The 15385-nt window shown below is 32.8% G+C and overlaps 1 protein-coding gene across 3 annotated transcripts in view; it reads right to left on the bottom strand.

The window, feature by feature from the left end:
* The window catches only part of LOC108764509 (beta-1,4-N-acetylgalactosaminyltransferase bre-4), a 185654-nt gene that overhangs the window by 13488 nt on the left and 156781 nt on the right, over positions 1–15385 (bottom strand). For all 3 annotated transcript variants that reach the window (XM_018512791.1, XM_018512790.1, XM_018512792.1), the window contains 2 exons: positions 3729–3988; positions 2611–2847 (listed from right to left, as the gene is read on the bottom strand). In XM_018512791.1, the coding sequence (XP_018368293.1) occupies positions 2611–2847; positions 3729–3988 (497 nt within the window). The remainder of the gene's footprint in view (positions 1–2610; positions 2848–3728; positions 3989–15385) is intronic.

Below are 15385 nucleotides of genomic sequence, written 5' to 3'. Positions count from 1 at the left end.
TAGACGAACAACACACTGGTGCATACTTAATCCGATTCGGTTGCTTATAACTTTCATAAAAATAAATGTATTGTAAATATTGTTTTAAATTAAAAAATGCCATGTATCTTTTTTAAGAAATATAAGCAAATGTATATGTATTTTTATTAATAAAAAAGTTATAAGTAATGAAAACCACATTAAAAAAAAAAACATTTAAAAACAAGAAAGAAATATTAAACACGGTCAATGATCGAGCCAAAGTTAGTTAACAATTTGAATTAATATTTAATTGAACATAACAAATTTAAAATACGTTTCGGGATCACTGGTCCTTCTTCAGTTATACATTAGATGAAAAATGATTAAAAGAGTTAGGTGAAAAAAACATTTTTTACATATATCACCAAAAGTGTATAAAAATTATTCGCACATAAACTAGTCTTACATACTAAAATCGGTGAGTCATTTCAAAATGTCTTGTTGTCAATGTGTGGATGAAACAAAATGGATAGAACTTACAAAATCGGCAAATCATTGATGTCATCCAAAAATTGTGATAAAAATGTATTGACTTTCCAAAAATAATTATAATGCCCAGCATCACGCTATGTCGAGGCAAAATGAAAGCCATCAATCGTCGTTGTTCAGCGAGAATCAATAACAAGATTTTAAGAACTCAGCGTGAGAATTAATCTGTTCATAATCAAACATGTTAGAGTTAAATTTTGTAAAAAAGAATAGATAAATTATAAGACTTACATGAATGCCAGGACATAAACGTGAAATGTGTCTAATCGCAATCGATGCTCAGATTCGAATGTAAAAACGGTCTGGGACAAACAATCTCTAAACCAAACGACATTCAAGTATATGTCTATTTATTATTGTTATTTCAAACGGATTCTAATAGAACGAAATATGATTCGTTCAGATTTTCTGTGTCTTTTGCAAGTTAATTTCCTCTGTCTCTTTTTTAATATATAATATTTCTGAGATTCTTCTCTTATTGTAATTATTCTCAGAATCTAAAATTTTCTTGCCTTCCCAATCAAATGAATGGATTGTGTTGTAAGATATGTTGTGTAATTACAGAATGTCTAGACGAATCATGTTTGATATTATTTCTATGTTCATCAATTCTAGTGTCAAGTTGTCTCTTTGTCTGTCCCACATATGACGCGTTACAATCATTGCAATTTATTTTATACACCACATTTTGGGAGGAAGTTATATTTAATCTGTCTTTCTGTACTCTAATGAAAGAATTTAGCTTATTTAAGCATCTATCCAGTTGTAACAGTAAGTTTATTGATAAATGACGTGATGGTATTAGTAACGTTTGGTAAAAACGATAATATAAAACTTTTTTTTTTAAATTAGGATCCGAGTTTTTGACATCCTCTTTAACTTTGTCATGATGTAATGATTTTTTATTGATGAGATATCTTATTCTTTTCTTCACACTGAAAATAAAGTTCAAAGGATAACCATTCATAATAAGTATATTAATTATTAACTCTAAATTTTTTTGGTGATATACTAGGTGTGAGAGAAGAACGCCTCTATCAACTAAACTGAAAATAGCAGCTGTCTTATGGCAGATAGGGTGGTTAGAGTAAAAAGAAAGATAGCGACCTAAAAACGTTTCTTTATGAAACCAATCTATGGTAATTTCGTTATTATTGACTTTTAGTGAGAGATCAAGAAAATTTAAGGTTCTTTCTTTTTTAATTTCAATTGTAAATTGAAATCTGTCATGGAAACTGTTAAAAGTTATCAGAATGTCATCAACTCGGTTGCTAGGAGCACTCATGATAATATCATTAACATACCGGTAATAAATAATTGGGTTTAGATTGATCGAATTCAAAACTTTTTCTTCTAGATCACGCAAAACCAATTCCGCGATTATGGGAGATAAAGGAGACCCCATAGGTGTACCAAAAGTCTGTTGGTATATTTTATTATTGAACGTAAAATAAGTTGATGTGAGAATAAATTGCAGAACATTCATAAATTCATCATGTGGAATTTGGGTTTTTTCCGATATTAAAGACCATCTATTTTTTAAACTATCTATTGCGAGATCCAAAGAAATAATCGTGAACATAGAAACGACGTCAAGTGAAATTAAAATAGAGTTTTTCAATCCTTGTTCCATTTAACGATTTGTAAACTTCAAAGCTATTATGTGCATGTGTAAGATTCTTTTCAATACTCGACTCAGTGATAGAATCAGTGATAGAATGGAAAAATGAAGCTATGGGATATAATGCAGTATTGATCGATGACACAATGATTCTGAACAGAATATTTTCTTTATGGATCTTTGGGAGATCATAGACTCTAAGTAAAACAGAGTCACTTGAGTGATTACATTAAAAAAAAAGTCGGGTTCACACCGAAAAGGAACATAAGGAATTTGATTAATCATCAATGTGTAAAGATATTATCTTCTTATCTATTAGAATCAGTTCCGACCGCAAAGGGATCAAAATGTTCTCAAAAATTTTCGCAACAAGCACACTGAAAACTGCGGTTAGGCTGAAACTTGTCATGCCTCTATGAGAAACGAAGAAATGGATATGCAACCAGTCAATGACTGTGATGCTCACGAGTTTCACTCACCTTCCTGTTCAACCACGAAAATCTGATAGTCGATCTGCTGGCGCAGCAGGACTGGATGCAGATTGTAGAGGAGAGTCTGCAGATGCTGCGGTCGATCGCGAAATGGAATGATTATTGCGACGCGATGCCTAGCGACGCAGTCTGCGGGCCGACCTATGCCGCCTGCTTTCACCTCCACAAATGACTTCTCCATCTCGGACAACGGTGGTGGTGATTTACTGACAATCACCGGTCCAACTGGAAACAGAAGAGATAGAGGATTGAAGAAGAGCGAGAAGCGCGAAGAGAAAAAATACACATACTTCAATAATAAAACATTAGACTGCATATGAATATAGAATTAAGTGATATAAGAAGATTTTATCGGTTTGAGCTCGATTAATGTAAATGATATTTTGTTGTAAATTTATATACATATCTAGTTTTGTAATTATTGCGAAAAATACCAAGCCTTAATACTCGAGAATTAGTAGATAGTCGTCATGGAATGTAGGGAGGTTCTGATTGAGGTGATATTTTTCGCAATAAACTATTTAGATTTTTAAATGCTTATTAGCATCAATAACATTAAATTGCTCAATTGCGGTATTACTATCTAACCCAGTTTCAGTTTAGGATTGCGTTTCAAGATCAAAAATTATTTCGGCGCGAAATTTGTTAAGCTGGATATGTACCTATACATATTTCACTTTTGTTTGACGAATTCAATCTATAATATCCGTTACCTTTGCAATAGAAATGAAATGTTATAATTTTTTAATATGCACATATAATATATGAATATATGTGAATATATTGAATGATTGCTAATCTATATCTATATTTTTAATATTTGCATATTAATTTGTTTATCACCATATTTTATTTCCGAGTTCAAGTACCTACAGTAAATTGAAATCGTAAAACAGAGCTTCTCAACGATTTCACGATACATGAGTGTTTTAAATGAGGTATCTGATCTAATAAATAATGGCACTTCGCACGAAAGTGGCTGATTTATCAATACATTTTTATAAGTATGGTGATAAGTATGATGATATGACTTATATTATAGGTTTTTGAGTAAAAACTCTCTCGACTGATTACAGATTAATATCTCTGTCAATTGTTTCACTTACCCAAATTCGGTGGGATGAGGGGACACCGTGGTATTGTCGCGTTACTGGTCGCGTTCGCCACCGGAAGCTCTCGTGTAGTTCCAACCAGGTTTCTAACTGGCACCGGCTCGGATTTAGATGAATTCGAGAGGCCCTTGGCCAGTATTGAGAGTATCGTCGTCGAAGATACATTGCCACCCGCGGCTAAACTTGGTACAACGGTTGCTTGACCATAAATGATCAAGCCACGCGGGTGGGTTCTATATGAGCGATCCGCGTATCTATAACAAAAAAAAATATAAGAAATATGAGGATGCATGTAAACACATTAAAAATTAGATTTTAAAAATTTGTGCAACAGAAATAAGATATTTGATTTGATAAATAATGGCACTTTGCACGAAAGTGATTGATTATCAATGCATTTTTGTAAGTATTAGTAATAAGTATGATGATATGATTCATATCATAGATTTATTTCCTTTCGGGCGCCTTTTGCGTCACATATAATCTGATATTAAATGTAAATCTATATTAATGTTAAATGAGGATCGATTTACATCAACGATTTCAAAGCTCATGTTGAGTCCGTGAGTAGGTATATCGTTTCCCGTATAACACGCATCCGAGAGCCAATTATTATCTATTGATTGCACATCATGGTAGCTACACACAGCTATTACAAGGCTGACTGTACAACGCCTCTGTAATTCAGAGAGAGCGATGTCCAGCGATTAGAAGATCGATCGACTGTCTAATCGCGACAGAAATTCGTGCTTCGAACAGAACTTCCAACTCTCTCAATCGAGTATATTATTTACATTCAAACTGTTTCCAAAACAAATTACATTAATTTCCGACGAGACTATAAAATATACGGAATGCTTTTTAGGACTTCAAAAAGAATTTTCTTTTGAAAACAATCCTTCAGTTACCTCTAATTTTATTATTTATAAAAACAGTAAATAATAAAGAATATTTCATTAATTTATACAAAAATATTAGGTGTTAAACTTAATTCCTATCGTTTTTCGTCTCTAAAATTGATTTGTTTCGAAGAAAAGATGAATGAATACCTTAATCAAAGTAATTTCCTCCATTTTCTACTTTATTACTAATTAATAATACTTTATTAATAATACTTTGATTAAGGTATTTCCCTTCGAAGCAAATCAATTTTGGAGACGAAAAACGGCAGGAATTAAGTTTAAGGGGATGCTGGAGTCTTCTTTTTTATCGATAAAGCAAGCGTTTATGTTAAATGCAATATTCTACGAATTAGTTGCACAGAATAAAAATTCCTTCTTCACGATTGAAATATCCGTACTAATGTACCTGCTCCTGGTGTGTTTTGTGTCCAAAGCTGAGAAAAATAATAAATAACAGATTTCTGTATCCATATGCTATTAGCTCACCAAACATTTACTTCGTGAAAAAATTATATGCACGTTATATGCTCGAAATTAGGACAGGAGCATATGTAGAATAAAAAGACGAATACAGTCATATCTTTAGAATTGAGTTTTGACGCCTAAATAAAAAGATAATTGCATTCTACTGTTTAGCCATGAAATCGAGCAGTATTTTAGTTGATTTCTTTCTAAGAGATGGCGTTGCAATATATTAGATAAGGACAGATGAATGCGTTTGAGCGAGACACAATGATATATGTATAATAAGTATGAAAAATGAATGAAAGATGTCACTATTGTCGAATTTGGAATTTAAAAAAGTCTGTACTATCGACCTTGATTAACTTCGACCGTCACTCCAGCATCCCCTTAACACCTAACAGTAACGTGTAAACAAATTAATTTTAATGTATAATGTAAGAGAAAAAATTCACACGATTTTGCACTGTTGAAGTTATAATTGAATACTGCTACAATAAAAAAGCAGTAAAAAAACCTTCAATTTAAACTCTATGTTAACTATAACATATTTTATTTCAAATTTTTCTGAAAATTAAAATAGTTTTATTTTAAATATAAAAAACAAATATTTTTACTTATTAACAAAGATTAATTGGAAGATACATAATTTATGATTACAAAATTTTTTATAGAGTCCTGACTCCATCGCGCAAAATATGAATTAAATCTTTGACTAAAATAAAGTAAAAATTTATAAAGGTAAAAATATATTTGTTTAGTGTTTAAAAAATTTGGTGAAATATCTGTAAACGCAGTTAAAATGATCTGACAAAGCCAGAATTCAATAAAGTTAATGCCATTAAAGCTGTATTAAATCGTAGAAAATCAGGAAGACGACGATACATCCTCGCTCGTAGAATCCCTGAGAATTAAACCGGATGCCGACCTATCCGGCGGCGTTTCCTTTGCTCATCTCGTAAAAATTTCCCGACCTCTCTACCTCGGTGTAGAGACTTCTCAGGAAATTTGATGCGACGGCACGGCCTCGAACTTTAAAAGCGATTTTCTCATGCCGCGAGCGTTTACTGTGCACCTTTGCATCAGTTTTTTCTTTAATTCTGGGTCTGGGACGAGGTTATGTATCTTCTAACACAATTGCGCGACAGCAAATTATTTGAGTTCCACATAAATATTCGAGATCCTTAAAAAAATAAAATTTGAAATTTAGTATTCTTGTAAAATTATAGTTATAAAATTATAAATTGAAAAAGAGAGCTTTTCGAAAGTATTACACCGAAAGAAAAGGATGGCTGCTGTAGCAAGTTAGATGGTAAAATATGGCATAGCATTTTTAATTGATTGCAACAGCCAATTTTTGGATGCTGCAGCCAATTGTTGGTTGTGTTAGCCTATCCGCAATGTCAGTATAGAATTTCGATTGGCTAACGCAACCAAAAATTGGTTGCTACAGCCAATTAAAAATGCTATGCCATATTTAACCATCTAATTTGTTGCAGCAACCAATATTTTCTTTCAGTGTAGAGATTTAAAATTTTGAAGGCAAATTCTAATAATTTTATGCTTAAAGAAAATCGATATTGTTGTGTAATCAGGATTTCATTATATATTTGAAAAAATAAAACCATGTTAATTCTATTTAAGATATATTAGTTACAAAAGTAATAAAAAATATTCGAATTATGATACATTACTTTTTCCAATTTATTATTCCGTCAATGAAAATTTTTCATTACACTCATAGTTTATTATCACGTTTTGAGAGGATAGAATAATTTTTTCAGCAAATTGCCTCAATTCTTTTACGACAAATCTTAAAATCGAAAATTGAATGAGTATCTCTACGTGAAACATGATAAGTTTCCCGGACCCATTACCGCTTTTGCGTTCTAATTCACTTAAAGTTTACGACAGACCGAAGGACGCGACAAGAAATTACGACGGACTTGATCCACGCAAGGCGACCTCTCCTCTGTTGGCTCCTGATGCGCTTCGCTCATTCCTCTCTCGTCTCGCAACGAGAGCGTCAGCGAATTTCCCGAGTTTACGAGCCAGTCCGCTTGCAGTTGCAATTTCCGGGACTGCCGCCGGCCACCGCTGCGACTGCAATCCGCAATCTAACGTCCTTCCCTTCCTCTTTCAAGCACATGCAACGGATAGGTCGGTACGTGCAAAATCATGAGGCAATACGCTGACGGTATTCCTAGTGTCTGTGACAAAGGCCCGCGATAAGCTAAATAGGGAATCAAGGGCGCGGCATCGTGGGTTTTAGTATATTAAAGCTCGGGATACCATTCACCGCAGCTTCACATATGGCGTCACGGTCATGAAAGGAAACTTATATACAAAGTTAAATTTTATTTTCGCAGTAAACTCTGAATGTATTTGAAAATTTACAAATGTCGGAATTTTCAAAAGGTATAAGAAAACTAATTAATAAGATGTGAAAGGTATATTACATTAGAGAGTGAGCAAAGTAGACAGCGCACAGATCTGCTATGCTAGAGATTCCGGGTTCGATTCCCGGTAAAACCAAAATATTTTCACTCGTTCTCCTCTCGGAAGGAAGCGGCAACCCACCGAGAGTATCTTGACCAAGAACACTTCTCTAAACATAAACTTCGTCGTTCGGAATCGACGTTAAACTGTAGGTCTCATATGAACTGTGTACCTACAACCAGCGTGCGCACCACAGGCATATGAGAGAAGTTATCACGCTCGCACAACAAGACTAAAGAAGAAGAAAAGGTATATTACGGATTAAATATATATAGGGTAGGATTGGGTATTATGAGCACTGCAGGTAATATGAGCACCCTTTATATTTCTGTAACGGTTGGCACTACTAGTAGTTGTAAAAAGATGCATCTGTCTTCGCGACATTCCAATATGCTGCGAAATTTGATCTAAATTTATGTACTTCGGATATTTATCATATTAAATAAGTAGGTACGTTATTTTTTTATTTCTTACATCTTTTCCTCAAACTTCCCATAAGGTCCCCCCCAATCTACATTGAGATAAGACATTTTGTTCTGCATGTTAATATTTATAAAATAAACAATATTGAGCCATTCTTAATATTTATAACTTCATAAAGTCTCGAGACCATTATTGATTTATTAGATACGGGAGTTTTTTGAATAGGTATACATGGTCTACCGGGTATCATGAGTATCTTCATTATTCCTTATCGTACACTGAAAAGAGTCTGGCGAGGGATCAACCACTATGGCAATTAGTGTACGTTTCTTTAGAAGTGTATTGTGACAGTATAATAATAAAACAGGCAATGCTAGCAGTAGCAGTACTAGCAATATGTTAGCAATACATAGCAATACTATGGCAATATTGCGCGCAATAGGTTGCAATACATAGGATAACAATATTAACAATACAATAGCAATTCTAGCAATAAAGTGTGTTGTATTGGCTTAATTAGCAATCACCGTACATTAGTGTACATTTTTTTTAGCAATGGCTGACTTCCTTAAAGTTTGGTAATAGCTATTAAATGTATGGTGAAATATCGCCAATGAAATGTGTGTTTAATTAATATAATAAATATTAATATAATAAAAAATAATGTTACTTTTACAATTATTTAATAGTATTAAATAGTATTAACTGTTACTATTTGGTAATACCACGGAGTAATAAGAAGGAGATCAAACTCAAGCTGCCGGTCACAAAAAAAGTAGGCTCGAAACACGGTGTAGGAAAACCCATGGAAAATCCGGCAGATGTGATTTTTGTGCCATCACGCCTTGCGGAAAAAGTTAGAAGTATTGACTGTCACGTGGTCACAGGTCACACGTATGTATGTATGTATGTAGTAATATACATATATTACTACATACATACATACATACGTGTGACCTGTGACCACGTGACAGTCAATACTTCTAACTTTTTCCGCAAGGCGTGATGGCACTAAAATCATATCTGCCGGATTTTCCATGGGTTTTCCTACGCCGTGTTTCGAGTCCACTTTCAGATCTTAAGTTTGATTTTTCAGGAGACGCGGTAGTGTCTGCGGGCCATGTTCAAAAAAAAAAGTGAAAGGACATAAAAACACTACAAGTCTCTTATCCTGAGCCACCAAAGTCCATTTTTGGGGGGTACAGAACTACCAAAATATAAAAAATTTTGAATCGCACGTAACATATCTTGAAAGCGGCATCGCCACGAGTAATTTGAGCCAAAAAAAAATAAAAATCGGTTCTTCTTATTACTCTATGGGTAATACTTACTAAGCATTTGTAAATGTAATATTATCTTTTGGTTATATTAACCTTAAGGCTGCCGGAAAGCCGATATATCGGCTCTGGAGGAAAATCAGTTTTTTTCTGTAAGAAACATATGTAAGAAAAAAATAGAAAAAAATAAAAAAGGAAAAAAGAAAAAAAGGAACTACATAAATACTCTCTACGTCCACGTCGTTAGCTCTAAGTAATTCTCTCTCTAAAGGAGAGTTAAAAAATCAAAATATTTAACTTTTTGATGAAAAAATTTAATGATCGTGAAAATTTTTACAATTTGACATTACCATCAAATTCAGCGCCCCTAAAAACCCTTATTAATACTTATTTAAAAATTTTATGATCTAAAATTTTTTCTTTACCTTTCTTATCCTGCCGGGAAGCCGATATATCGGCTCGGCCGAACTTTGTATATAGTTGATTTGTATATACATGATACAAGACACAAATTTGGCCACTTTTAAAGGACGGTTTAATATCTCAAATCCCGGTAGTCTAAAGGTGAAACAAACATATTTGATTGGCATTTGTTCTAATAAAATGTTTCATATATATATATATGTTTAATCCGTAATATATCTTTTACCTCTTATTAATTAATTGGAATAAATATAATAAAATATAACAAAAATAAGAACAGAATAACGTGATAATGCAATTATATCGCCATGAATATAATTGTTCATTATAATTAATATCAATGAAATTATTAATTTTGCTTTTATTGCGGTTGATTTTAATGTCATATCCAAAAGGGAAAAATAAGACCATAAAATATCGCACATCAACATTTTCATTTATGTAATAATAGTCTAGTCAATCTCAACTGATCAATGATCTGGTAAACGATGGTCGTTTCCGTCGTCACGCTGTTTGCTCCACGTCACTTATTTTCATTATTTTCGCCACGGCGTAACTTCAATGTTGAGCGAGCAAAGTTTAGACTGCGGTTCGCTTACGGAACGATTACATGAAAACCGACGAAGTTTGCGGGCCGCAATGTAGATCGGTTCTCACGAGAAGGTATCTCGCGATAAGGGCCGATGCGAAAGTTGTGGCAGGTGTGTGTACAGGTGGATTCTATTTACATGCCACGTTTTCTCGACGTTACGCTAACGGCGAGCCTGTTTACAAAGATTTTTGAAGCCGAGATAGAATCACCTCGGCAATCTCGCGTGACGAGAGAATTTACAATCTAATAGAACTTGCAAAACAGAACAGACTGCAACAAAGTCAACGAATAATTCAGAGAGAATATTAATTAGAACGTTAAGTAGAGAAAACATTGAATAAGATAACATTAAATAATATATTTCTTATATTAAATACAATTATATAAACAAAATTTATCATATTACAATTTTTAGAAAGAAAGATTAAAATCTCTCTTCCGTTAATAAAGACATTTTCCTTGAAGTAACAATCATAAAGTCTAAATTTTTGACCTATCGCGATTTTGATTTTCGATGGTGGGGGGTCCAGGTTAATGGGGGTCATAAAAGATCATATATATCACAATAAAGAAATTTGATGAAGAAATATGTCATCTTTTTACAAAGAAGACATTTTCTTTAACGTTAAATGTCATCAAATCATGTTAAACGTACAAGTCCTCGTCCGATCAATTAAGTTAAACGATATTGGACACAGTTTAGTACTTAAATGGGTGATCTTTTGGAAACATCGTGTACTGTTGGTACTTTTTTGGAACTCAGTTATTTCCTGTGACATTAAATTTATTTATTTTATAGCGTACTTACATATTTTCTCGTTTATTATATGTATAAAGATATTTATATGTACATAAAAAGATTTATTTTATGTACATATATTATATATGTATATACATATACATAAATTATCTCATATCCAATAATGTTCTCTTCTCCTCTTAATTAAGTAATTAATTATGTTACAAATTCCAGACCAATAGCGAATCCGTAACGATTTCATAATTTAGATATAACCTCTATCCCAACTGCGAAATAGTTTCGATGCCTCGTAATATTTCGGGAAGGTGGAGAACGCCGGTGGTATTGAGCGTCATCTCGAATTTAATTAAATCCGCTTCGTACCGCCTTGCACATCCGTTTGGATCGGATGGGTGAAGCGAATATCTAGAGAATCAGCTAAGAGCGACTAACGATTCAGTTGATTGTGAGACTTAAGAGAATTCGACGACGCTTGTGACAACGATGAAACTAGCGTCGACGACAAACAATCCAGACGATCAAACAAATGAGCGGCTTAAACCGCGTGTTAGGATTCGAAATGCATGTCCTATGCTATCGAGGATTAATTTGTTCCTAAAATGTAATGAGTATGCTACGAGGTGTGTATAAGTACCAGTTGAATTCGCAGGTCAAATAAATATAAAAAATTAAAAAATTTTAATCAGGGTTGCCACAGAAAATAAATATTAAAATTCTCTGACTTTTCCAGGTTTTCTAGATGAAAATGGAAAATTTTCCATGACTCATATAAAATATGTAAATTTTATTTAGATTCAAGGATTGTAGGAAAGCTATATTATTAAAAACGCAAAAAAAGCTTAGTAGCATAGTAAAATTTTGGGTGCAAATTCAAGTCAGCAAAAAATAAATAAGTTTTGAAGAAAAGAATGCAGTTACAACGAAAAAAAAGGATTAAATAAAAATACTGAATAATATAAATTTTAATTATTTTGTTAAAATCGTTTAAAGTGCGCAAGTTTTGAACTATAAATGTCAAATATAACATTTTAAAAATTATAACAATTATTTGGAACAGGAGCAGTTTAAGGAAATTGTAAGCAAATTTTGAAATTTGAAAGACTTTTTTACATTTTCCCGGTTTCCATGATCAATTTCAATTTTCCTGATTTTTCCCGGTTTTCCCGATTTTTCAAGTCTGCGGCAATTCTGTAAATATATTAATATATTAAATAATAAACTCTATTAGAACATTAAACAATATTAGAACATCTAGAATAATGCATTAACAACTGTGATTATGATGGATAGATGTATTTAGATGAATTTTGATTTATTAATATAATTTATTAAGCGCTTTGATAATTAATGTAGATAAACTGTGATTTATTAATTCAGTAATGAGCAAACTAAAAGCATATATATGCTGATTGTATTCAGTGTTGTGAGCAAGCTTTCATGAATCATGATATATATATAAAAATTAAAACATTGTATAATATAATGTCACAAATATAAAAATGTAAAGATTAAATCATTAAATATAATTATAAGCAATAATATTATAATGTTCATTAATATTCATTCGTGAATATTAAAAAACATTATAATTTAAAAAAAGCTGAAAAAACGATTACTATAATTATTTATAAATATTGATAAAATTCAACATAAAAAATACAATTAAGACTAAACTGAAAGTAAGCTGTAAGTATCTTCTTTATGTGTGCATGTACAGTTGTAAGGAAGTACCGATTCGCGGGAATTCGGTGGAATTCTCGCCACGTTCGGAACGGCATAAATCTGACGTGACTCATCCTGGCCGTCGATACAAGATTGGCCGCGTGCACCACCTGGCACAGAAATACTTTGCCGGCTATGCAGCATCCGATTCGGAATTCACAGAAATCTTTCCCCTCGCTATAGAGAGGCACGGAAGGTATCTTCGCAATGAGTGGGCATGCGGAAAACGGTTAACGGCGCGGCAAGCTCAGCGAGAGTCGCCGATACATAAAGATATATTTCTCGATATACGTGATAGGTATTTTTAAAAGCGACGTACGACCGATACGACTAGTTATCATCACGAAATCATAAAGAAAAACCATGGATATTTCCCAAAAATTCGTTTCCCAACGTTTTCATCTAAGGATGAACAGAAAACATACGTGAATATAAAAAATAAAGCTTTCTTATATTAAATATATCGTTAGAGGAAAGTCGCCGATACTGACATAGGGGTCTCCTAAAGTGACACTCCCTTATTTTTCGGAAACTAACTATTGCACTTTATTAATACTAATAACATCATGATCTGTTTAGCTAATTAAAGAAGTACAAACTCATAATTCGTAGGTTTGTGGCTTGTTTCTATATCAAATCAGCTAAAAACGAATTCTACAAATGCGAAAATAAAATTCTTACAATCTTCTTTTGCAAATTGTGAGGTTTAAATAATAGTGACTATATTATTGATAATATTACGTCATTTTAAATACTTGTAGTTTCCGAAATAAGTTTTATTTATATTATTTTTTCTCTTAGTCTTTTCATAATACGATTTTTAATTGAAAATTGGGGTGCAGCGTAAACCGACACATCTGTCCATAAAACAGACCATGAGCTAACTTAATCTTTATAATGTTGTTTTAAAGTGTCAAATAAATCTATTGGAGCTGAAGGCAATCGTGCATATATGGAACGACTCTAGAAAAACTATCGCGTTACATATTTGCATCTTGCAGAACAGCATAAAGTAAATATGCATATAATTCAATAAAAATGTTTTATAACGAAGTAAAATGATTCTGAAAAATCTTATATACATTCATTTATAGACACTTTATACAGATAATTCCTGTAAAAGAAAAAGAGTAGGAATACTTAGCATTACTGCCTACTGTGTCAGTTCTGGAGCCCATTTTGTCAGACGCTCATTTTTGCATAACTTACGAAAAACTTAATTATTGCAAAATTGCAAACAGTATTATAAAAATTGCTCATACTATCTGATAGAAGACACTTTTTACTTTGTATTTATGTTTTTGAAGTTGTATTTTTACCTTTTGTTTTTGACAAGAAATATTGTCTAAAAACAAAGTGATATGTCGGTATCGGTGACCTTCCTCTATATATTGAACGATAAATTATAATCTTGATTAAAATGTGCATGAGAGAGTAATTTATTTCAATATTTAAATTATCATAAAATTAAATTCATTCATTTATGTATAATTGTTAATTCATCAATAATAGAACTACTGTTATACATTAACTGATTATTTGATTTTAATCTTTTTTAAACGGTATTTATTATTTCAATAGAAATTAAAAATCATCAGTCCCGTAAACAATCGCTTAATAAAATCTTTAATGGCAAAGTTAAGAAGATTATTTCGACAGGTGGTGATTTCCCGTTAAACTTTCCTCAGGGATAAATCGCTTGTCTGTCAAGGGACGCTTACGATTGGCAAAATATCCGATAACGACGGGACCCTGTCTTCGATAAAATCCATTTCTGGTATCGGATGAAGTTTCCCATGCCACTTTTATATCAATTCCGATAATTTTATTTTTTTTCGATTTTAGGTGGATATCGAGGAACGCCAAGACTTTTGACGATGATGCATCTTTAATGTCGGGATGTCGCGCTGGTTCACGCTTTCCGGAAGAAGCAACGGAAAAGGAAGGAAGGAAGGAATGACGGACTCGAGAGTCCTCGGGGATGCCGAGATCGTCAAAGCGCGAGAAAACTCCACATCGATCGGCAATGTCGCGCACGGAAACGTCCGTTAAAAGTTTGACAGGATCTCATATCCGGTGTCTCGCTGCAAAGTGGAGTTTCAGAAGGTAGACAGGGGTGAAGCAAGAATAGAAATAAAAACAACGCCTCTGGACGCGCCAACAAAGGTTTAAATATACGTGCCAGACCATCTTGTGAACATTATAATCCCTTTTTAATTTTTTAAAATTAAAATAATAGACGTGAATAATATTAACACATCCCTAAGAACCTCTTGTGTACATTTTTTAGATGTCCTGAGTTTGGGTAGTAATTAAATACTACTCGGAAAAAGAAAGAAAGGGATTTATTGATCCTGTCGGCCTTCGTTGGCGGTGGGTTCAATGTTCGAGACATGATCAAACAAGTAATTTACGACGTAATAAGGTTAATAGAACGTGATAAAGTTGATAGAATGTAAGACTTAATATTAAGAAAAATTGGATCAAACACCACAAAAATGTCATAAAAAATAAGATAAGAATTAAATTCACTAAACATTGTATTAATAATAATTTACCCGTGTGTATGTGTGTGTGTGTGTGTGTGTGTG

This window comes from Trachymyrmex cornetzi, unplaced genomic scaffold (assembly GCF_001594075.2).
Source record: "Trachymyrmex cornetzi isolate Tcor2-1 unplaced genomic scaffold, Tcor1.1 scaffold43, whole genome shotgun sequence".
Classification (NCBI taxonomy): Eukaryota; Metazoa; Arthropoda; class Insecta; order Hymenoptera; family Formicidae; genus Trachymyrmex; species Trachymyrmex cornetzi.
The sequence above is the reverse complement of the archived record's forward strand: the minus strand, read 5'-3'. Positions and strand labels throughout refer to the sequence as shown.